Raw genomic sequence first — 24,591 nt, 5'->3', positions numbered from 1 at the left:
TCCATTCTTTTTGCAATCATCTTAACATAACAGAATAACATCTATGTCCTCTATCTAATTAGTCTCCCTTTAAGACCCCTGGTGATGATAAAGGTCAGATGGGTTACATGTATCATCTTTCCCCTCCCCCACCTCCCATATAAGAATGTAAATGGCTTAATTTTGTTTAGTCTGTTATGATTTCTGACTCATGTTTACCTTTTTATGCTTCTCTTGAGTCCTATGTTCGAACATCAACTTTTCTATTTAGGTCTGATCTTTTCATCAGGAATACTTGGAAGTCCTCTCTTTCATTAAAGATCAATTTTTTACCCATAGCTTCCTTTTTTTTTTTTTTTTGGTGAGGCAACTGGGGTTAAGTGACTTGCCCAGAATCACCCAGCTAATGAGTGTTATGTGTGTGAGGCCCGGATTTGAACTCAAGTCGTCCTGACTCCAGGACTGCACCATGTAGCTGCCCCCTCCATTTCTTTATAGTAGTAGCTGCTAAATATTGTGTGGCTCCACGCAATTCTTTCTGACCACTTTGAGAATTTTTTCCTTGACCTGAGAATACTAGATTTTGGCTAAAATATTCCTAGGAATTTTCATTGTAGGGTTCCTTTCAGCAGGGGATTGGTGGATTTTTTTCTATTTCTACTTTGCCCTCTTGTTCTAAGATATCTGAGTACTTTTCCTTTCTAACTTCTTGAAATATGATCCTAGGCTCTTTTTTGTTCATAGCTTTCAGAAATTCCAGTGATTCTTAAATTATCGCTCCTGGGTCTATTTTCCAGGTCAGTTGTTTTTCCAATGAGGCATTTCACATTTCTATTTTTTTCTAGCCTTTTGACTTGGTTTTATAATTTCTTGATGTCTTGGAGAGTCATTAACTTCCATTTGGCCAACTCTATTTTTTAAGGAATCATTTTATTCAGTAATGTTTTGCGCCTCTTTTACAAAGCTATTTTCTCTTCTCATAACTTCTTGTATAGCTCTCAATTCATTTCCCATTTTTCTCTACTGTTCCTACTTGTTATTTGGAATCATTTTTTAACTTTTTTAGAGCTTTCTTTAACTTTTCTAAAAATTCTTGTTGAGTCTGTGTCCAATCTGCATTTTTCTTCAAAATTTTGCTTGTAAATATTTTCAAGTCATTGTCTTCTTTGGCATTTGTATTTTATTTATTTATTTATTTTGGTGAGGTGTTTGGGGTTAAGGGACTTGCCCAGGGTCACACAGCTAGTAAGTGTCAAGTGTTTGGCCTGAGGCCAGATTTGAACTCAGGTCTTCCTGACTTCAGGGCTGGTGCTCTATCCACTGCGCCACCTAGCTGCCCCTTGGCATTTGTATTTTGAGCTTCCCTATCACCATAGTAGCTCTTTATGGTCAGGTTCTTCTTGTTTGCTTGCTTGTTTATTCTTCCAGCTTACTTTTTAACATTGGACTTTATGTTAATGTTGGGTCCTACTCACTTCTTTGGGGGTTGGGGGGGGAATGTTTGGCCTGAGCTTCTGTCTTTTTGTCTTTCTGCTACTTTCCTTCTCAGTCTGGGGGCCTACAAGTTTTTGTGCTTCCAAAATGGTGCACTCTGGGAAAGGGTCTGTTCACTGCCGTCCTGGTCACAGCTCTGCAAGCTCCTGACCTAGGTTTCAGGCTGTTGGAATGTGTGCAGTTGAATTTCAGTAGACTCCTGTTAACTGAGTTACTGTTAGCCCACTTGGAGGTTCTGCAGGTTCAGAGGGACTGAACTGCTGGTTCTTCTTTGATTTTCTGGCCTGATTATTCTACTATAGTCTTGTATGCAGGGCTAATGATTAGAACTGAGGTCCCATTCTGCTCTTGGGCCTAGAACTAAGTTTGCAGTTACATTTATGGAACTTATTCCTTGCTCCATACACAACTCCAGGTCCTTCTTGCCAACTGCTCCTCTCCACCCTGGAAGCTGCCAGCTGTCACTAGTTCTTTCTCCCAACATTGTTTGAAAGGTCCCTGGGATGTCTTTCTGCCCTGGTGCTTCCTGGTGTTCAGTCTCCCACCTTCTTATTGTCCCTAAATGCTGGAATGGTCTCCACTGCTGTCATTGAACTGTACTCCTGGCCAGTCCCTACAGACCTTTCTATCTTCCTAGGGTGCTCTGGGCTGGAAAAATGACTTACTGACTTTTTCTTTGATTTCCCAATCAGAATTTGGTCTGGTGTGTTGGGTAGGTTTTTGTGGAGGAGTTGTGCTGTGCTAAGCGGGGCAAAATTCTGACTCTCACTCTGCCACGTTAACTCAGTCCTAAAGTATTTCAAAGTGGTTTTTTTTTCTCTTTACCTTGTTTTCATTGTGTAAACTGTTCTAGCTCTGCTCACTATGCTCTGCATCAGATCACAGAGGCCTTTTCAGCTTCCTTTTAAACTATTCATTTTCTTTCTTTCTTTCTTTTTTTTTTAGGCAATTGGGGCTAAGTGACTTTCCCAGGGTCACACAGCTAGTGTCAAGTGTTTGGTCTGAGGCCAGATTTAAACTCAGGTCCTCCTGACTTCAGGGCTGTTGCCCTATCCACTGCCCCACCTAGCTGCCCCTATTTTATTTCTTACAGCGCAATAATATTCTATTACATTCATATTCCACAATTTGTTTAGCCATTCCCTAATAGGTGGGAACTCCTTCCACTTCTTGGCTATTAAGAAAATAGCAGCAATAAATATTTTGTTACATAGATGGCTCCTTTTCCTCCTTCTTTGATTTCCTCAGGCGCAAAGATCTAGTAGTGGCATAGTTGGGTTAAAGGGCATACACTATAAATAGTTCCAAATTGTTTTTCAGAGTGGATGGACCAATTCACAGCTCCACTAAAAACACATCAGTGTGCCTGTTTTCCAGTAGTCCCTCCAGTATTTGTCGTTTTACTCTTGTTATCTTTGCCACTCTGATAGGTGTAAAGTGGAACCTCAGAGTTGCTTTAATTTATGTTTGTCTTCTTAATAATTACTTGGAGCATTTTTAGGTATGGTACTTCCCCCTCTCCTGTGAGCTTTCATTTATGTGTTGGCTTCCCTTTTAGAATGTAAATTTCTTGAAGAGAGGGACTGTCTTTTTACTTGTATTTGTATTCTCAGTGTTTTGCACAGTGCCTGGAACACAAGTAAATTTTTGACTGACTGATTAAACCATTTTGTTCTTTCTCCAATTCCAGTGGCTTCCCCTCCTATCAGATGAGAATTATGCCTTATATTTCAGTGAAAAAATTTGAGGCCATTCACCCAGAGTAACCTCTTTTCCCTTCCTGCTCATCTAATATCATTCATGTAACTATTGTCACTATTTATCTCCTCCTTCACTCCTGTAACACATAAAGAGGTTGCCCTTCTCCCTGCCAAGCTGACCTTTTTAAATGAACAAGTGATTCTATTTCATCCTGTCTTTTCCAGCAGATTGCTCCCACTATCATCCTACTCACTCAAGTATCTTCAATCTCTTCCTTTCTGCTTCCCTAATGTCTACTCATGTTTCCTTCATCCTCAAAAACCCTCTCACTTGAGGCTAGCTAACATCCTGTGCCTTTCCTCCCTTTTATGGCTAAACTCCTTGAGAAAGCCAACTATAATAGGTGCCTCCACTTCTTTTCCTGACTCTTAATTATCTTGCCATCCTCTCCAAAGTTGCCAATGATCTCTTAATGGCAAGATCTCATGGTCTTTTCTTAGTCCTAATCTTTGACATCTCTAGGTCTTTGACATTATCAATCACCCTCTTATTGATATTCTCTTCTAAGGTTTTCATGACACTATTATCTCCTGATTTTCCTACCTCTAAGACTGCTCCTTCTCATTCTCCTTTAATGAAATGCCTAATAACCATGAGTGTTCCCAAGGCTCTGTCTGGAGCCTTCTTCTCTTTTCTCTCTATACTGTTTTTACTGGGTGACCTCATTAGCTCCCATGGATTCAATTATTAATCTCTATGCTAAAGATTCTCAGGTCTACTGTTTCTCCTGACCTCCAGCCTTATATTCCCAACTGCCCACTGGACATCTCAAACTGGATATTATAGATGTGTGTGTGTGTGTGTGTGTGTGTGTGTGTGTGTGTGTAGTGTGTATATATACATATATATATAATATATATCCAGTTCTGAACATGTTGAGTATGTTTGTATGTATGCACATATGTAACATGTGTATATATGTATATGTATATTCAACATGTTCAGAACTACATTCTTTCCCCCAAAAATCCTTCCTACCTACTATTACTGTCAAAGGATCTTTGTCCTCACCCAGGCTCACAATCTAGGTGTCAACTTTGACTCCTCACTCTTGCTGTCCACATCCAATCTATAGGTAAGGCCTGTCAATTCGACCTTAATGATATCTTTCATATATGACCTTTTCTCTCTTCTAACACTGCTACTATGCTGGTGCAAGCTCTTATCATCTGAACTATTTATTGAAATAGCATGCTGTTTGGGCTCTGTCTCGTCTCTCCCCATCTTCTATTTAGATATCAAATTGAACTATTTGAAGTACAGGTTTGATCACGCTACTCCTCTATTAAATAACCTCCTGTGGCTATCATTTCCAGGGACAAATATAAAATCCTCTTTTTTGGCTTTTAATGTCCCTCATAACCCAGCCCTCTCTTACCTTTCTATTCTTCTTAAAATTTACTCCTCACCATGTGATCCAGTGGTACTCTTTTGCCATTCCTTGAACAAGACATTCCATGTCTCAATAGTAGGCACTTTCAGTCTTACGTGCCTGTAATGTTCTCCTTCCTCATCTCTGCTGCCTGATCCCAGATAAAATCTCCCCTTTTACAAGAGGCCTTTCTTGATATTATTTAATGTTACTGCCTTCCCTCTGTTGATTATTTCCAATTTATCCTGTCTATATTTTGAATGTACATAATTGTCTGCATTTTATCTCCCCCAGTAGATTGTGAGCTCCTTCAGAGAGAGAACTATTCGTTGCATTTCTCTGTGTCACCAGTGCTTAACACAGTCCCTGGCACATAATAAATGCATAATAAATGCTAGCTGACTGAGAGTAACTGAGCTCTTTGAGTTTATGGAAATCCATGCTATTGTGTTCACTTGCTTCAGAACACTGTATTACCTAATATGTTCTACTGACTGAGCTATTTTTAAAATCAGTATAAAATTAGTGTAATCATTTCTTCTTTGTAGTATAGACTGAGGACTGGTACTTATGGGCAAACCATGTTTTTTGCTGTTGGTATCATTCCTTGAAATTCTTGGTCTTTTCTTCCCCATATAAATTTAGTGCTATAAAGTAATCCTTTGGTAGTCTGATTTGTATTGCACTGAAAAAGCAAATTAATTTAGGTGCCATTTTCCCTTTTGATATATTGTGATATTTAATATATTAGCTTAATCTACCTATGAACAATCACAATTCCTTCAATTATCTGCTAAGAGTGTGTTAGTATTGGTTTACTAGTAGTTTCTGGATATATCTTAAGAGATTCACTTCTGTAGCTATTTTGACTTTTTCTCATTCTGCCTTTTGCTGTATTTCGGTAACATAAGGAGTATTGATTTGTGTTGATGTATTTTATATTCTGTAACTGATGAAGTTATTAGATCAATTAATCTTCTGCCATCGACTTTTATGTGCCCTATCCCATTTTTTGATTTTACTTAAATAATGAATTTTCTATTTATATTTCACACCCTATTTTGCCCTTCATCATTCTATGACCAATTAAGTATATAGCTCAGAATATTTTTTTTTTGCTGCACCATTTTCCAAGAAATTTTCCTTTGCTTTGTCCTCTTTCTCTTGTTTTCTAGTCATCTGATTTTTGTTCTCCAGTTCATAGATTTCCTTCTTTACTCTGTATCCCTAGGGTAATTTCTGGAGCATCAAATTTGAATCCACCCTTCTATCCCATTTCTTTGTTATTGTATCTTACTCCATCTCCCCTACCCCAATCTTTTTGTTTTTTCTGGCTGTGCCTCATTTTGGAAATATCAATTCATAAAGGAAGCGTCCCTGTATCCTAAGTAATGAAGCCCAATTCTACCCACTGCTTTTATCATCATCCCCCACCATTTCTACAGGCAGGTTATCCTGTCTGATTTTAAGTTTCCACCACCATATTGGAAACTGTCTGAGATTTTATATCCTTTCTCTTAGGGCACAGTTCAGTACTTTCTTTGTAAATGTGGTCTCCCAATGTGAAAATTCCCCAGATGAAACCTGTCTCTTACCACAGGCATACACAACTCCATCCTACTCTTTTCCTTTCTAGGCAAAACATCTCTTATTCCCCAATCCTATTCCTTTTCACTGCTTTTATTCTATTCTCTTACAGGTCTCTCTCAATCTCCCCTCTGCTCCACCATGCCTTGCCCCCATTCAGATATGCTCTAACTGGGAGTGAATTTCCAGCTCCTTTCTTAATCTCTTCTCTCTCCACTTGTGTATTTTTCAACTATTATCTCTTCCTTGAAATATCCACTTATGGAGGATCATGGAATTTGGTCCATGGAGCAATATTTCAGATTTTCTTCTTTTTCTACTCCTGGTTCTCTGAGGTCTCTGTAAATTTTCAGTCTTTGAGGTCCTCTTTGTTCTTTAATGATCCTTCTTTATTACTTCTTCATCTGTTGGTTCAATCACTTTTTTAAAAAAAATTTTTATTAATTTATTTTAATTTATCAACAATCACTTCCATAAGCTTTTGAGTTTCAAATTTTTCTCCCCCTCCCTCCCTACCTCCCTTCCCAAGACATCGGACAAACTAATATAGGCTATTACATTTAATAGGCATACACATTCCTTTTAAACATATTTTCACATTAATGATGTTGTAAGTAAGAATTATAACCAATAGGAGGAGCCACCAGAAAGAGGAAACAAAACACAACAAGAAAAAAATAGCAAATAGTATGCTTTGATCTGCATTCAAACTCCATAGTTCTTTCTTTGGATGTGGATAGCATTTTCCATCATGAGGCTTTTGGAGATGTCTTAGATCCTTGTATTGCTGAGAGGGGTTAAGTCTATCAAAGTCAGTCATCACTCAATGTGGCTGTTACTGTGTACAACATTCTCCTGGTTCTGCTCACTTCACTCAGCATCAAACCACACAAGTCTTTCCAGGTTTATCTGAAGTCTGCCTGTTCATCATTTCTTATAGCACAATAGTATTCCATTACATTCATATATCACATTCACAATTATGATTGCTATCTGTGTCTTTCTCTTCATCTTTGCCCCACTCCCCCATTTATGCTTTTCTTTCTCCTTTCTTCTTTTCCCCCCTCACTAATGTTTTGCTTTTCACCACCACCTCCCTCAGTCCCACCTCCTTTCTATTAGCCTCTTTTCTTTCCCCTTTTCCCTCCTACTGCCTATCGGGCATGTTAGATTTCTATGCCTAACTGATTATATTATTCCTTTCTTGAGCCAAATCTGATGAGAGTAAGGTTCAAACAATGCTCATCTCCCTCCCTTCTTTCCCTCTGCTGTAATAGGTTTTTGTGCCTTTTCCTGTGATGCAATTTACCCTTGTCTGCCTCCTCCTTTCCTTTTCTCTCAGTACATTTTCTTAGTTAGATCAGATTAATTCACTTACTTAGATCCATTTAATCCACTTGATTAGATTTTTTTCATTATTACATCAAAGTCAATTTATACCCACCCCCTTTATGTATATGTCTTTAACACGGTGTAATAACAATACATTTCTCTATTCTTTTTTTTTTTTTGGCTAGGCAATGGGGTTAAGTGACTTGCCCAGGGTCACACAGTTAGTGAGTGTTATGTGTCTGAGGCCAGATTTGAGCTCAGGTCCTTCTGAATCCAGGGCTGGTGCTCTAGCCACTGTGCTACCTAGCTGCTCCAACGATACAGTTCTCAAGAGTTACTAAAGTGTCATCTTCCCTTGTAGGGATGTAAACAGTTTGCCCCTATTAATAACATGTTGTTTCTTTCTGTCCGGTTTACCTTTTTATGTCTCTCTTGAGTCTTGAATTTGAAGACCAAATTTTCTATTGAGCTCTGGTCTTTTTATCAGGAAGGTATGGAAGTCCCCTATTTTGCTGAATATCCATCTCCTCCCCTGAAATCAATTACTTTTTCTAAAAAAAAATCCCTAAACAGTCTTTTAGAGAATAGATTTTATTATTTAGTTTGTTCTTGAGAAGTGTATTTATTTTTTTGCATTCCTCTTCCTCTTTAGTGTGTTTGCAATTTAAATATTCTGCTTACCTGTGGATTTTTTTTTTAAAGAATGCCTGAAGTATTTCCTTTTGTTGGAGGTCCATCTTTTTAAATTTTTTTTTTTAATTAATGATTAACATTGAAGCTTGAGTTCTCTTGCTTTGGGGAACATATGATTACACTCTCCTTTTTGATCTGTCATGACTGTGGAATGATCCTGGTTTGTTCAAAATGGCATTCACTTGCACTTTCTTTTTCTTTTCCCTTTGAGACTGGGTCTTCCTATCTTAACCACACTGGGATACAGACCCAAATCCCATTACTGAATGGCATAGAAGCTTTCGACCTCTCTGTTTCTGACCCGAGTTGGTTTTCTCCTCCTTTGGAAGCTTTGTGACTTCCTGCTCCTGAGGGTTCAACATACTAGTTCTAGTCTTTGTGTGGACACCAAATCGTCTTCAGCTCAGAACTCCTGACCTCAAACAATCCATGAACCTCAACCTCCCCAGAAACAGAGATAACAGGATTGCTTAGTCACACCTAATTATTTACCCACATCTGAAATAATTTCTCCTGGCTGATTGCAAAATGTATACTTCGTTACTGAAACTATGAAATTAAGCACTACATGCGGGAAGTTTAAAGTTTGTTTTTTTTTTCCTCTGGTGGCAATTTGAGGATTCAGTTGGTACCTTGTTGACTTTCTCCAAAAGATCTGAGCAGTTTTCTTGTATTATTTCCTGTAGAATGACTTTCAGGGATTCTTAATTTGTCATGTTCTTTTGGGAGACCTCTAATTTTCAAGCTATCTTTGCATATCCTTTTTTGAGGTAAGTTGCTTTAGTTTGTACAGAATTCATGCATTCATTTAAAGTTGTTGCGTTTTGCTCCTTTTCTGCCGAACTGCCTCTACATTCAGGGTGTATGGGGTGTTCAAGGCCTCTGGTATGAGAGCTTGCCGAGCCCTCTTCAGAGCTGTTCATCCACCTTTGGCCAGTTCCAATTGGGCAATGCAGCTATTTCCTTCTCCTCCCTCTCTTCTCCCTCTCCCTCTTTTTCTTATCCCTCTCTCTATGTGGGGAGTCACAACCTTATATGTGGGTACTCTGTCCACAGGAATATAAATTTTGGTCACTTATACTTTGCAAGGTATTGGGGACTAATTTTTCTTCTCTACTTAATTATTCTATCTTTTTTTAAAACTGGGACAAACTCTTTTGTCTCATGTGGTTTTCATTTATTATTTCTTGAAATTTAGCTCTGGAAAATCAGGCTTTGATAAAGCCCACTGGGATTTAAATGGAGCAACTTGACCATGCCTTAAACTCAAATTACTCTGGATTTCACTGGTTGACCACCAACAGGTCCCAGCCTACACCTCATTTGCTCATTGTTTGGGTTTTGATGGCTCAGAGTGAATAGACATAGCAATTATTTTTGTTCTGGCCAGAAACTCTGAGGGTCTTCCCCTCCCAGTGAAGGCAAAGTAGGCATACTTTGCCTTAATTTTTACCTAGCCTTTAAATACTGAATGAGTATTACCTCAGACAAACTGAGACCTGGGAAAGACCTTAGCTTAAAAAGGTCAAGGTCTCCAACTGCATCCAGGGCCATCACCAGTCAACCTGACCTATTTCTTGTCACTGAACTCTGATGACTCTGGAGGACAGAGTGAGGCTGATGACTTTGCATAGCTCTGCCTCACTTGCAAGTCAAGACTTCATTGGTCCTTTTCAAGAATGAAGAATAAACAATATACCTGGTAATCAACTCTCACCTGTGGCTCCAAGAAGCCACATCTATTCACCTGCCAGTACTATGACAAAAAGCCCATCATTTTAGGAAGACTTTAATATAAGACGTAAAATAATGTGTCAGAGGAAAAAAAAAAAAAGAACAGGGACCCTGCTGAGGAGGGAGAGGCTGGAAGAAGGGGGAGGCCTTTGAGTGAAGGAAAATAGTGAGCAGGATTCCCTGCATGCCCTGGTTTGGGACAGACTACTTTCTGCAAAATTTACAGCAAAAATTAAAATAAAATAAAGAATAAGAAGGCATCTGAAAATGAGGGAAATTTTGCCATAAATTCTCTCCTCATTTCTGCATTGACATGCCAGCTCCTGGTATCCGAGGTTTTTCCCATTTACAGTAACATCCAGGAAGTAGTATTTCCTGAGACAGTTCCATTCCAATGACATTATCTCTTAAACGACCCTCCCAATGTTTAGACATCTATCACTTAGATGGACACTTCAGAATTTTAACCATAAACGCTTGGTTGAAGTGTGAGGAAAAATTGCAAAATATATGGCCCATGTATCCATTTGTTTCAGTAATGGGAGTCTTTGTAATAATAATAGCAACTCTCATTTCTATAATGATTTAAGGTTAACCTAACACTTTTCCTAAGACAAGCTACAGGGTAGATCAGAGTACATGTATTTTTCTTGTTATAAGGAAACTGAGGCTTGGAGAGATGAAGAAACTCGCATGGTCACACAACAAATGTCAGAGCTCGGGCTCAAACTTATGGCTTCCGACTCCAAGATCACTAAAACAAACAATACTCTTTCCCCTAGACTTATCACCACTACCATCAAGATCAGATATGGCTTTTTATATCTGTCAGGGCCCCCACTCCAAGACTACTCCTTTTTTCACTCCTCTTTTCTAATTATTAGGAGACACCTTGTTTTCCAAGGCTAAGGTCCAGTAAGCAAGCTGTGCCCTGAGTTTGGCATAACAATAGTCCTTTGCCCTCATCCTTTGGATGAGCTCTAAACGCTTCAGCTAAATCACAGAACAGGCCCAAACCAACCCCAGGTGGTACCTGAGCTTGGGCAAGCACCTACAGGAATCACATCCTGGTCATGAATTCCTGCTGAGAATAGACTTCTTGTCCCTAGTCAAGGTACTATTATGTTAATAACTAATTATTAATCATGTTCCACATTTTTTTCTATTTTCTATAAAGGCCCAACTACTATTAAGGTTAGTTTCTGAAGGACATGCTGCCTGATGACATTGCTCCAAGCCTTCAAGGAACATGCTTGTCAGTTTTGAGTTAGGGTATAAACAGAATCCAGGCTGGATGAGCCCTTACCCTAAGGAAAGGAACTCCTGTCCTTGATCTCCTCCATTAGTGTTTAGCATTACCCAGCTCATGAAGGAGAAAACCAGCCAGAGGTCCGGATGGAAATGGCTTCCCCTGCCCAGCATGTTGGAGGCAGGAATCTCATGTTCAGGCCACATTCTCAGCAGGAGCTGAGGACTTTTAGCCCATCTCCTCATTAAATGTCCACCAATCAAAGTTGATTTTCACTGGCCAGGGGGGAATTCCTTTTCAGAAGGTATTTAAGGTGTTTCAGGGTCTCCCTTAGTGTCTTTGGTTAGTGAAAAAAACCACTGACCACCAATTTATTGGTTGTTGGCTAACCTAATTAATAAATTATTAATTACCAGAAACTGTCAGCATAATGTGCAGTGGCCACATCCCAGTAATAAACTGTCTTAGGAAATGTGCTAAACCAAGTGATGATAACCATTACGCCTCAAACCTGTAGGGGAGTTAGGGGAATGTTTACCCCAAAGCATGTGAAGACTTCTAGTGGAATGGGTGGATGAGAACAATTTGTTCCAATGCCCATGAAGGTGGCTCAAGGACCTGGGGAGCACTTAAAGCCTGGCCAAAAACTGAAGATATCAGGGTCATACACACTGCATCCCAGACCACAGCCAGCCATCTTGACTTTTATTTTGCCGCTGGATGACTCTGGAAGAGAGTGAAGCTGACAACTTTATGCAGCACTGCCTCACTTAAATCCAATTCAATTACGAGTCAAGCCATCACCCTGTGATGTCATTTGTCCTATAATTTTTACATTCTGAACCAGCTATTTTCTCAAAGCCATCTTTGGAGAGATTATCAGTCGTGTCTTTCAAGTTCTGTACCCTAATGTTTGTTTTTTTTATTCTGCATTAAAAGTGTATGACTTGGGACCTAAATGCATTCCAGGTTTAGGAATTTTATTTTTTACCCTCTCTTCATGTTGACAATACTGCTACCAAGGTGGTAAATCAAAACTGACAGAGCATACTGCAAGAAGCTAATCAGCTTCACAAATGCTCAGAGGGAAAGGCCCTATAACTGGAAGCACAGCGACTGCGGTGGTCAAACAAATATAAATTTTTTTTTTTAAAGGCTAAGGCCACAAAGATTGTGTTGCAGTTGAATGTGTCAACTCCAACTGCAGATGTAAGAGAATATTGGCCATTTACGAGAGTAAACATTTTGAACTATGAGGAGACAAAAGTCCGAGTGATTCAGTACTAAGCTTCATCTTTTTGTTTTGTTTTCATAATAAAGACATTTAAAATGTTGGACTTACACTATTTACATTCCTTGGCTTCATAGTAAATGGTTTGGGAAGAAAAACGCTTAAGTAAACCAAGCCATACTATGTGAAACTTTTCCTGTAGAAAAAGTTAATCAGTGTTTGGAGATGTGGCTGAGAATGCAACTATGAACATTAGATTTTAATTTGGCTCATACAAATGTGTGCTAATAAATCCTAATTCAAAATCTTGTCATTCAGGAAGACAAAATGAGGAATTCTAGCTCTCGGTAGTTTTGTTAAAACTCAGTTATTGACTGCCTATATGCCCAGGCGACCTGGAGATGATGGGGAAATAGGGATATAAAACAGTCAAGATACATAGTTTATAGATTAGTCCATTGGAGTCTAGCATATCTGTAGTGAATTCGTGAATTTCAGGGTTGCCCAATTTCATGATATCTCAATGTAGTGGCTACTTCTCACAGATATTAGGTCAAGTGGAGAACTAGTTAATAGTAACCTAAATACTTTGTAGTAGGTCATTAAAGGGATGGTCTGCTAATTGAGAATTGCTGATGGGTTAATAATGTGACAAGGGGTGGTGGAAGTGACAACTCTTTAAAAAGATAACTTGTAATAGACAAGACTTGTAAAGAAGTTATTGATCTTATACTAAAACTTCATTCTGTAATTGTTATTTTATTGTCATTAATACTAGGCTACGAGCTCTATGAGGCACAATGATGTCTTTCTTAAACTTTGTATCTTTCCCCAGTGACTAGCACATTGCTCTTTAGATAGGGGGTACTTAATAAGTGTTTGAATCAGCTAATATTTTTGGCCATTTAGGAGGTTTTTTGCATACTCTTTTTGACCAGAGTTCTAATTTTTTTTCAAAATATTATTTGTTCATAGTCCTCTGGCTTTTCTTTAGGTTTTCACTCACTTTTATTCATATCTTTATGAGCTTCTTTGTTTACCTCGCTTATAAGCTAGGTTACTATGCTTGCACAGTTCTCTAAAACTGAGTATCTTCAGTTTGCAAGGGTGGCTGTGTGGGACTTTAATCAGAGCCCATGCCCAGAGTAAAATACAAGGAAAGAAACTAACCCCAGCTGTGTTTCCAGTCTGTGATAGGACCAATATCTCTCAGGATTCCTCTTCCCTCACAAAATGGGTTAGACTAAATTTCTTTTTTCCTAACAAATAATAAAGCTGTCCCCAGACTTGACTGGCCTGTGGGGTCAAGGCTCAAGTTGTACCTCCTTTGAAACAGTTTCCTGGTGGTCTCTAGCCATACTGACAAGCCTTCCTGTCACCTAAGGACATAAAAAGGATCACCTAAAGGGAGTGGTCAGGGCTGTTTAGATTTGGTAGATGAACCAATGAAGCAATGAATTATTAGATTAAAAGACAAATTTTTAGTTAGAAATTTAAAAAAACTTATTTATTCATAAATAAAATTCAACAATGATTTACTGTATGAAGATATAGCTACAAAATATGCAGGACTATAAAACAGCTCTTTTTTTCCTTCCCTTCACAACCATTTTAATCAGAATTTTAAAGCAACTTCAAGTGGTTGACGTCAAAAGGAAGAAGCATCACCACTTGAAAACTAGGGCATCAGTATCAGAATAGCTTGCTGGAAATTCTGGTATACATATCAATGAATAAGATTAAATGTTACTGAATTCTGTTATTTTCAAGGAATATCATCAATTCAGTCTGTATTTTTAAGTTTTACAAAATCTGATATAAATATTTTTTCTTACTCCAAAATCCATTATTTGTCTCTCCCCCTCCTTATTCTGGTAGAATACCACAATAACTCAGGACACAAACATAAATATAAACATCAAACTGGTATATTAAATTTAGGCAAAACAAAAAAAAATGCTCCAAATAACAAATCTAAAAAGAGTACAAGAAAAACCTATTTTTAAAAACTTTAGGCTTAACAATATTTAGCGTTTTACAGATAAGGCTGTTATCTCAAACTGATTCAATTCCATGGCATCTTTCACTTTTACAAATATGTTTCAGCAAGACATTAAAAGCTAATAATCAATTAATAACATGAAAAATATAGGAACCTGTTTTGCTTTACTTCTAAGTCCTTTTGGTAGGAAAAATCTAAGTAATCTAAATAATTACACTCACACAAGTACCAGTGCAGATGATACACACAGACTGCATTGAAAAAATAAAATGGCTGAATTTAGTGGAAAACAGAATGGCAGATTATTTTCAGAACATTTTAGTTCTTTACTATATTTCCTCTTACCTCCCAAGTCAATTCTCCACTAATGGTTACACTAAACTTTTGTTCCACATAAATTACTCTTACAAGCACCAATTAATGTTACATGCAAAATTATAGTATTCATTATGTTGTGGTACATTTAGGAACAAAGTCTATAATTATGTTTCTGAAATATGAAAGTGCTATGCATTGCTTCCCTAAATGTAATGTCTAAAGACAAAATTATCTATTTTTTTAGACAAAAATACAGCTAAAACTACTGCTGTCCCTTTGTATGGTTCCATTCAACCAAAAATGTATAAAAACTAATTTTAAAGAAAAACACTCAATTAATATTAAAGCTCATGTTTCCAACTCTGAAATATGTAATATATAATTTTTCCATTGCTTATTTTGATAAGAATGTACAGCCTTTATGTTAATTTTTTTAATGTAAGAAAATAGGTACTCAATACCTAAATTCTCACATTAACAAAGTATACATTAAAACATTTTTGTGAAAAAAACAAAACAAAACAAAACAAAAAAAACAACAACATTTTTGTGATCTTCCTATAAATACATTTCTGAATAAGGTAGACAACTTGAATAGTTATAAGGAGCTGCAGAAATAAAGATAATTTATTTGTAGCTATCAATTTGTTCCTTGATGTGGAAATGCTGACATTAACAAAAATTTCTTAAAAGCTCATTACAAAATAATAAAAGCAACTAACATTTCTGTTGTTTTATGCAAGAAAATTTACTAAGGTCACATGAATGGAAGCATATTTCAATTCTTATTCAACAAAATAAACACTTTCATGTCCAAATGGCATTAGAGATCCTATATTAAAGAAAAAAAGAACAGAAAAAACATTAACTGCCATGTAAATATTTCAGATTCAAAACTTTATTTGGAGATCTTGTGTTCCTTGAATGGATACGAACATTAATTTAAAAACACAAGACAAAACACCCTCAAAATTAGAAATTTTACTTTAATGTTAACACATACTTACTGACTGCATTTAGATTTTTAAAAAACTGTAACTGATTTTTAAAAATAATACTTAAAAATGTTCAAAAACCAAGCATAATAATTAAACTTGTGATATATAATCCTACAGTCCAAAGATACTTCATTAATGCATTATTCCAGATGAAATTAATCTGATTAATAATTATGCAGGCAATAATGATTTCCAGAAAGTATCTTCTTTTTGACAACAAAAGTATGTAATCTCTTCCAAGGGTTCAAGATTTGAGTTACATCACACTATAGAAGAAACACTAATAAACACCAAAGCCTCTATAATTAAAAAAAAAAAAGATACTATATTTCCCAATTTTATCTTTCTGATGCATATATTTCCTCTCTCAAGTAAAAGTAAAGATGACAGTTAGCTTTCCTAAGTTTACAAAAATCAGTAAGGAAAAAACAGGATACAATTATGAATATTGTTTCAGATTTTTAAAATGATGTAGAATAGCTCTTCATATGGGAGTAAAAGACAAAATTTCAGAAGATTAAGAAGTGTACAAATTCACTTACATTTTTCACAAAAAGGTGTTTCCATGTATTATAATAAAAGAATTGCAATACTAATATTTTCTCTCTATTGGTCTGGAATATGAGTAAATATAGTTAAGAAAGGTGTAGTGCTCTACTAGAGCAATAGCAAATCCTTTTCTAGTCAAGGGAGTTTCTTCCCCCTACCTGCCAAAAAGAATATACTTTTAAAAACTCTGATATTTAATTCATATTATCTTTACAAGGATTAATTCAATACTTTCATATTATTCCACTCTACTCTGACAAAAACTAACTTTGGACCTTTGCCCTCATTTTTAACAAATTTTTTTTTTTACATCTTTCCACTATTATTACTACCTTTTGAAAAGGATAACCCCCAAAGCACAGAACTTTAACACAAATCACAAAAACTAAGTGGACAGAAAATACATATGTATATATATTATATATGCCATTCTAGAAAAATGTAAAGTCTGGTGCTTTTCCCTCAACTTTGAATTATAGCATATATGATGTTATTTTAAAATATAGAGTCTATCTACCTCATGTTATTTGATAGCTATGTGCATATCCCAACTTTTTGTTCAAAAGTACAATTAGTATTATAATGAAAAATTAGTGCCACGTGTATGATGTTCCTTTTTATCTTAACTATCTGGTTCAGTATTTCAAGTTCTAATACATTCCATCTTAAAAAACATAAAGTGTAAACTATGAGAAACACAAAACTTTGAAAATCCATTCAAATGTTATTTGTATTTGAATGCTATAGTTTACATTACAACATAGTGGAGTACTGTTTTATTACAATTACTGAAGCTATTGTAAACTGTTAAATCCTCTTATTAAGCAGTACATTTTAATTTCCCAAGTTTTCTTTATCATTTAACCACTGTTAATAACAGTACTTAATGACTGGTAGTTTCTCAGTTTCATATCAACTCAAGTATTACTATTACTACGTTGGCTTTGCTTCATTAAAATTTTGCACAAGAATAATATAATAATAAAAAAAAAATTCCACATGACCCTAAGATATAAAAATCTTTCTATTAAATGTCAGGATAACTCCTGAAAATTGAGATTTATACTTATTGTTAAAGGATACTAAAATCTAAATCAACACAACAAAATACTAAACCATTTCTTCCCTATAAACTTAACTTCAAGAACATGACAAATATTTAAGAATGTGGCAAGTATTTAATGGAGCTTCAACAGAATATATGAGTGTTCAATATAATCGAAACAAGAAGTCGGTTATAGTATTCTGCTAATTTCAACTCACTGTTAGCAGCCAAGATTTGAAAATCATAGTGACTTCATGGAATGAAGAACTACACATACAATAAAGATAAGATAAAATTCCAAAGTTAATAAAATTTAAATTATTCTGCTATTAGATCCCAGACCACAATACTTTTCTATTTAGAATTCTATCTTCTAACAGCAGTTAGTTTAATTCATCCTAAAATCCAATAAGTTCTAACCTTTATTTTTTGCCATTTTTGTCTCTTACCCCTTGTTTGAATCTTTAGGTTGAACTTCTTAAATATTCTGGAAATAATTTCCAATTTCTTAACAGATGAGTCTCTTAATTGTTAATTGTGTGTTTGTTCATGACTCCAAAGACTAAATGCAGTCTTAAATGTCCTATGACAAAGCTTACACATATATTGCCTTTTAAATGTGATTGCTGAAAGGGGTGGGGCATGATAAAAGAGTGTGTCTGACTCGTGGGGAACAAATAGTTTCTCAGTAGTAGATGTACTCTCAGACAAACCCGTAGGGCTATCAGGTTCTAAAGGCTGAATTTTGGGCAATGGTGGAGGCAGAGGTGGTGGTGATGGGGAGTGAGCTGGGGGGCATGACTCAGGATCTTTATGTACAGATTCTTCCGTAGTCTGGGACATATGGGACTGGAAATGGCTCCACAGACGAAAGTTAGTACGAAAAGCTTTGTTGCACACATGGCAAATAAATGGTTTCACAGAGCACAAAAGCTCCTGGTGACGCTCTAACTGTTTATGCACAGTAAACATTTTCCCACACTTTTCACAGGGCCATACACCAGAGTCTTTATTACATACTCCATCTTTTGAAGCTAAATTAGCTCCAGATGCATCATCTTGAGTATCTTCTACGGGCTCTTCCTTGATCTGAATTTTAAGTTGTTTAGAAACACTTAGGTCTTCAGGGAGACATGAAGAGTCTTCCGAATCAAAATTAATTTGTTCTGAAGAATCACTGAATACTCCATCTTCTTTTGTGGTAACAAAATGGTTTACTTTATTTACCTCAGACTGGGGCTGCAGTTTTGAAGTACTAGTAACATCACCATTGTGGTCACCAATAGGAAGAGAAAAGTTTTCTGGTGGAGCCATGGTATTCTGATTATGAACTTCAACTTGGTGGCGCCAAATACTAAAAGAAGATTTAAAAGTACGCATACATTCAAGACAAGTCAGCTTTTTATACTCACATTTACTTTCATGTTCATGCTTCAGTTCTGGGGAAAAAAATCTAAGGCTGCAATAAGGGCAAACTGTAGCATTTCTGCACAATCGTTCATGGTTTCCTTGTTCTAAAAGAGAGGAGAGCTTAGCATTGCAGAGGTGGCACTGATAAGTCTCCTTTTCTACTGAACTTTCAGGAGGAACGTGTTCTTTTTGTTTGGTAATTTTATTTACTCCTAGTGCTTTTTCTCCTGGGTGCATTTTTATGTGTTGTTTAAACTGAGAAAGAAAACGGTATGCTTTCCCACAGTAAGTACAAATGTATGCTCCTTTGGCTCTGGATCTTAAGTTCCTTTTGATGACTTGCTGTGCTTGTGAACTGGTTTGTCCCTGAAAACCTGATTTGCCACGCCTTAATTTAATAATCAGGGCTTTTTTAATTTCTCTCTCTCTGACTATGTCAATCAATTTTCTTTGGAATTTCTCATCCAAGACAGCATGTGAACTAGAAGCTGGTGATGGATTCTTCACAATTCCATGCTGTGTCTGACAATGTGTCCAGACTTTGAAGTTTGTATGAAATCGCTTGTGACAAATATCACAAGCATAAGGTTTTTCTGGGTTATGGTACATATTAACATGACGATGAAGACCTGCTGTGGATCTAAAAATTTTAAGGCAATGCTTGCATTTAAATTTTCTATTTGGTCTAGTTTCCTCCAACTCACTATATTCATCTTTACTAAAATCTGAATCTGGGAACTCAGCATCTAGGTGAGTAGGGCTTGAGTTTTCTTCAAAATTATCCTCTGATCCAAGAGAACCATGCTCATTTACCTTCAGTTTTTTAAATGGTAACCTTCGGTCAGCTTGAAATCTCCTTTTTGCTATGACTCTACTTAGGTGACCTGGATCATCTTCTATCTTAAAAGAGAAGTTTTTATTGACTGATGCTGCTGCATCTCCTATAGTGACCCTGATTATTTCAGAAGGATCTGAAAGTGGACTGCTAGGCTCAGCTTTTATTCGTACCTCTGTAACAGGTGAGGCTATCTCCCGTTCTGATGACTGAGAGGCACTGAAGGACCTAAGGCGATGTGGGTGTATGACCTGTGTCTGGTCAACTAGTACTGTTTTTTCAGTAGACTCTTTCAAAGATGACTTTTGAGATGCAGCACTAAATGTTTTCTCTGGTGCATCATTTGTTATTGAGGATGGTCCTTGTGAAGTTTTCAAACTAACTGAAGAATACATAGGAACCTGACTATCCACTGATAATGACCGTCGGAGAAGACTCTTAACAAGTGGGCCACTTCCGTCGATACTTTGGTTTCTAGGACCTGGTCCACTAGATGGGATCACTAATCCTAATTTTGAGTAGTACAGTAAATTTCTATCCTCCCCTTGACTGCTTCCTTTGCCAGTTTCTTGTAACAGATACGGAGCCTCTGATGAGCTACAAAGAGATAAAACAGGTGGCTGGGGTTTTTTCAAAGCCATTTCTATAGCTTTCTCTCTTAAAGGCTGACTACATATTCCTTGTTTATCATCTGAAGTTTCTCTGTCCTGTAGGGGTTTTGAAGGTAACAGTGTATTTCTTTTTACCAAACCACTTCTACACTGATCATCCAAAGATCCAGAAGGCTCAATAAGCTTGGGATAACCCAATGAACTTTCTTTTGGCCACCTTCCTTCATTTAATGACAAATTGTGAAGTGGTTCAATTGGTTTTGTTACATGTGGTCTACTAGTATTCTTGACTGCAATGCTAGGTGAAGGCTTTGAAGCATGGCTTAGGTCATGCTGAATTTGACTAGCATTCTTTCCCTGTGCTTCAATTCTGCTCTGACAAACAATAACACTTCTTTTTTGAGAGCTACTTTCATCTCCTTCTTGAAATATTTTTTTCTTATTGGGACACGCTGGAAAAGAGATTTGCGGTGTCTTGGAAACAATGTTAGTAAGGAAAGAAATACCAAGACTGTAGCCAAGTTCTTGCACAGCAGCAAGGCTGCTTTTCTCTACAAATAAAGATGAAGAGTAAATATAATTTAATACATTATCAAAAGTGTCTGGTTCACAGAAGTCAAGTTGAAATACTGTTTGGGACTCATTTTCTTTATTTGTGAATAAAGTCTGAAAATATTCACTGCTGGCAGCCAAGACGTTTTTATGAGCTCGAAATTTTTGGTCTCCCACTATTAGAAGAACATCACAGAGCTGTCCTTTGAGACGCTCCTCATTTAGAGCGCTTAGGAGAGAAATGGCATGTGCTGGATTTATATAATGCAGAAGTCCCTCCATTGTTTGGGTTTATCTGAAAAAAAAATTGTATGAACAATCTTAAATAACATTGAAAACACATGTACAAAATGTCATGTTTCTTGATGTGAATAAATTACATTCTAATTAATCACTAATACTAAAGAATTATTTAAAAGAAAGGTATAACAAAGGTTTAACAAGTATTTTCAGACAGAGAGATTCCTTGAACTAGAGACTAAAAGGGTTTTATAATAAATAAGGCTTTTATTGAATAAAATTCCTTTAAAAATATGCCCAATAATATTCTTCATGAATTTATCATAGAGGAGAAAAACCTACCTAAATTAGAAAAAAAAATCTGAACTATACCATTTAAGAAATGTAGTTTTGTCTTCCACAAAAGTTCTATTCCTAACCCTCATCCTGGTACTGAGTTGACCCTAGGTTCTAAAAGGATGGCAGTACCATGCAAACTGTACTATATGTGTTTTTTTTAGATAAGTACAAAGAAGCTGGTCACTAAGTGACAAATTCTTTGGATTATGAAACAAAGGTAAAATTGGCTCTAATCTTACACAAGGCCCTTTTTCTTCTGCAATGACAGTGGCAAAGTTGTAGAAGAAAGAGGGAAGGGGGATGAAGAATCAAAGGTTTTTAAAGGTCTACAAACTTAACCTGTTTATATTCTAAAAGCCAAATCTTTATTCAGTGACTTACTAATAGTGGAACTGCATCATAGCAACATTGATTTTTTTCTCTATAAATGAAACCAGAAAATAAGGGAGTTGCAGCTAAATGAAGAATGGTTCATAAGCTCTCCTACAAGAGGAAGATAAAAGGGATATGCAGAGTTGACTTTATCGTGTGTCCAAAGACTAAAAAATATAATTTTATGGGAAATTTGATCATCCTGTTTTGTAGTACTCTTAATGAAAATAAGCAAAAGGTTTACTATGAAGATAACTAGGTTTTGAGACATCTGTTCTGCTGAAGAAAATGAAATAGAGAAACCCTGTGAAGAACTCAAAAAACACCTTCCAGTGATTTCAATGCAAAGAAAATATAGGAGAGGAGGCAAAAACAAAAATACAGTGTAAAATGTGATTGAGGAGAGTTGAAAGAGATTGGACCTGGCAAGGACTCAGAAAAATCACAAAAATGGAAAACTGACTACACCATTACAGACTGGAAATTATTGTTTAAACACATCTGGTTCATTCTGGAATAAGCTGCGAGTAGTCAAACTGTCAATGAATTAGATCAAAAATTAAAATTGACAAAAAACTAGGATAAAAATAAGATATTAAAATAGCTCCAATATGAGCTATTTAAATTAGATGACACTGAAAATGGATAAAGGAATTGAAATCAATGTAAACTATTTCCTATGGAAATTGAATTGATATAAAGACATCCCAATGAGTACAACAAAATCTATTTCTAGGTTCTAGGTACCTCAAGGGTAAGCACTCCATCTTATTCACTAAACTAAGCAATACAGCATTATTTAGTATATGTATATATATAAAATTATACTATAATATACTAAATATTATATATGTAGAATATCACATTATTATATATTACATTGCAAATTTTATATTAAATATATTATTTAGTATATTATAGTAAAATATTATTTCATATATAATATAGCAAGATTTAGCAATAAAGCAATAATAGTAATTTAGCAGTAATAATTTTATTAGCAATAATTTACTAGCATAGCAACAGCAACACTGATTTAGTAATATAAATTCATTTTCAAAATCTTATGGAAAAGTAAAGTGGCAGTACAAGTACTGACTCCAAACAGCAAGACATGTTATAGAAAGAAAATTATGCTTGCAGAGTCTGATGCGAAATCCAGTTAGACTAGATCATGCTTAGAATGTGAAACAATATAAGTGGAATTTCTGTAACAATTCTGCCCACTAATAACAATAGAACCACAGCTGAACTCTACACACTTTAAGAAGAACTAGAAATGGCACCAAAAGAAAAAGAGGTCAAAAGCAGACAGACCAGATGAAATTAGAAGTCTATGGGAAATGTGACACAATTTGGAAGAAATTTTACAATCTATTTTCAAAATGCCTGAAAGAAAGGAAGACTATGGAAACAAAGCAATTAAGAAAGTATCCATAACTAGTAAGCCACATGCCTAACTTTTTATCTCTATAAAATCTTTGTGAGAACACTTGACACACCATCCTTTACATAACCTCATCAAGCCATCCTTGATGAAAATGTCAAAAGGCAACACGCAAGCTTTTTCAAATTATATTTGATAGCTACATTCCATAGCAATCTAATCCAACAAGCATTTATCAAGCACCTATATACAAGGTACCTGTATTAGGTCGGATATCTTCACCACCACAAAACACAATAAAAGTCACAGAGAATACACCATCCTACTGTACTTCCTTTTTTTTTTTTTTTACCATAAATACAGCTTTAAAAATTTTTCCTCTTACAAGGTTTATGTGAAGTATGTGAAAATTGTACAAGAGTCCTTGATAGATTCACTGGAGAATTTCCTTTGACAATCCTCTGATTATTAACACCATGGGAGGTATAAGATAGAAAAATGGTGAAGTCCTCCAGATGTTCTTGTTTATGGATGATGATCAGCTAATTTTATCAAGTTCTATAACACTAGCCTCCTAAACGAGATCAATAATCACTCAAGAATTTAGCTTAACTATCCCCAAAGCAAAAACCAAAAGAATAAGTTATAGGAGCTGATGGCCCATTATAAAGGCAAGGTTAAGTCCTAGTGGTGCAGCTAGATTACTCAGTCAATATAGCATTGGGCCTGAAGTCAAGAAGACCTGAGTTCAAATCTGGCCTCAGACAATTACTAGCTGGACAAATCACTTAACTTCTGTTTGTCTCAATCCACTGGAGAAGGGAATGGCAAACCACTCTACATCTTTGCCAAGAAAACCCCATGGACAGTATTGGCATGCTATGGTCCAAGGGATCATGAAGAATTGGACTCAACTGAACAAATAAATCCTAGTAAAACTCATGAGAGATTCCATGACAGTCCTAGAGCATAGGCTTAAAACTTGTACCCAGGAATCCAAACTTACCAGGTCATAAGTATGGAAAATAAACACTTAATATCCAGCTTAAGTCTGTAACCTATTAAGGGTACAGTAAATGTTAGATTACAATGTTGACTGGCCATAGCTAGCCAGCAGCAGGACCTCTCTTTGTACCCAAAGACTGGATACAAAGGATTATCTGTACCGAGCCAGCCTAGTAGTCAATTCCTCCACCTGAGCCATTAACACTGAATACCCTAGTGCTATATATAAGGAGACCAGACTCACCTTGAAGAATTCAGATCTGGCCTGTCAGATGATCTCCCTGTAAATTTTCACAGGCAACTGCCACTGAGGGACCACAGTCTTCCCATCTGTTCCTTATTACTTATAGGATAAAGGGTGCCAGACCCTATACTGGATGCTTGATGCCCTGCCTAGAGATCTATATCATCACCAAAGGGGATTTGTAACAAGGGAATCAATCACTCAATCAATAAACATTTATTAAGTACCTACTATGTGCCAGGCATTGTGCTA

At 36.3% G+C, this 24,591-nt stretch overlaps 1 protein-coding gene across 6 annotated transcripts in view; it reads right to left on the bottom strand.

Annotated features, from left to right (window-relative positions):
- Window positions 1-17,457: 17,457 nt before the first annotated feature.
- Window positions 17,458-24,591, bottom strand: part of ZBTB21 (zinc finger and BTB domain containing 21) — a 45,991-nt gene continuing 38,857 nt past the window's right edge. For all 6 annotated transcript variants that reach the window (XM_027843579.1, XM_027843580.1, XM_027843582.1 and 3 more), the window contains one exon: window positions 17,458-21,047. In XM_027843579.1, the coding sequence (XP_027699380.1) occupies window positions 17,876-21,034 (3,159 nt within the window). In that variant the 5' untranslated portion in view covers window positions 21,035-21,047 and the 3' untranslated portion in view covers window positions 17,458-17,875. The remainder of the gene's footprint in view (window positions 21,048-24,591) is intronic.

Source organism: Vombatus ursinus, unplaced genomic scaffold (genome assembly GCF_900497805.2).
Source record: "Vombatus ursinus unplaced genomic scaffold, bare-nosed wombat genome assembly UNPS02014924.1, whole genome shotgun sequence".
Taxonomy (NCBI): Eukaryota; Metazoa; Chordata; class Mammalia; order Diprotodontia; family Vombatidae; genus Vombatus; species Vombatus ursinus.
The sequence above is the reverse complement of the archived record's forward strand: the minus strand, read 5'-3'. Positions and strand labels throughout refer to the sequence as shown.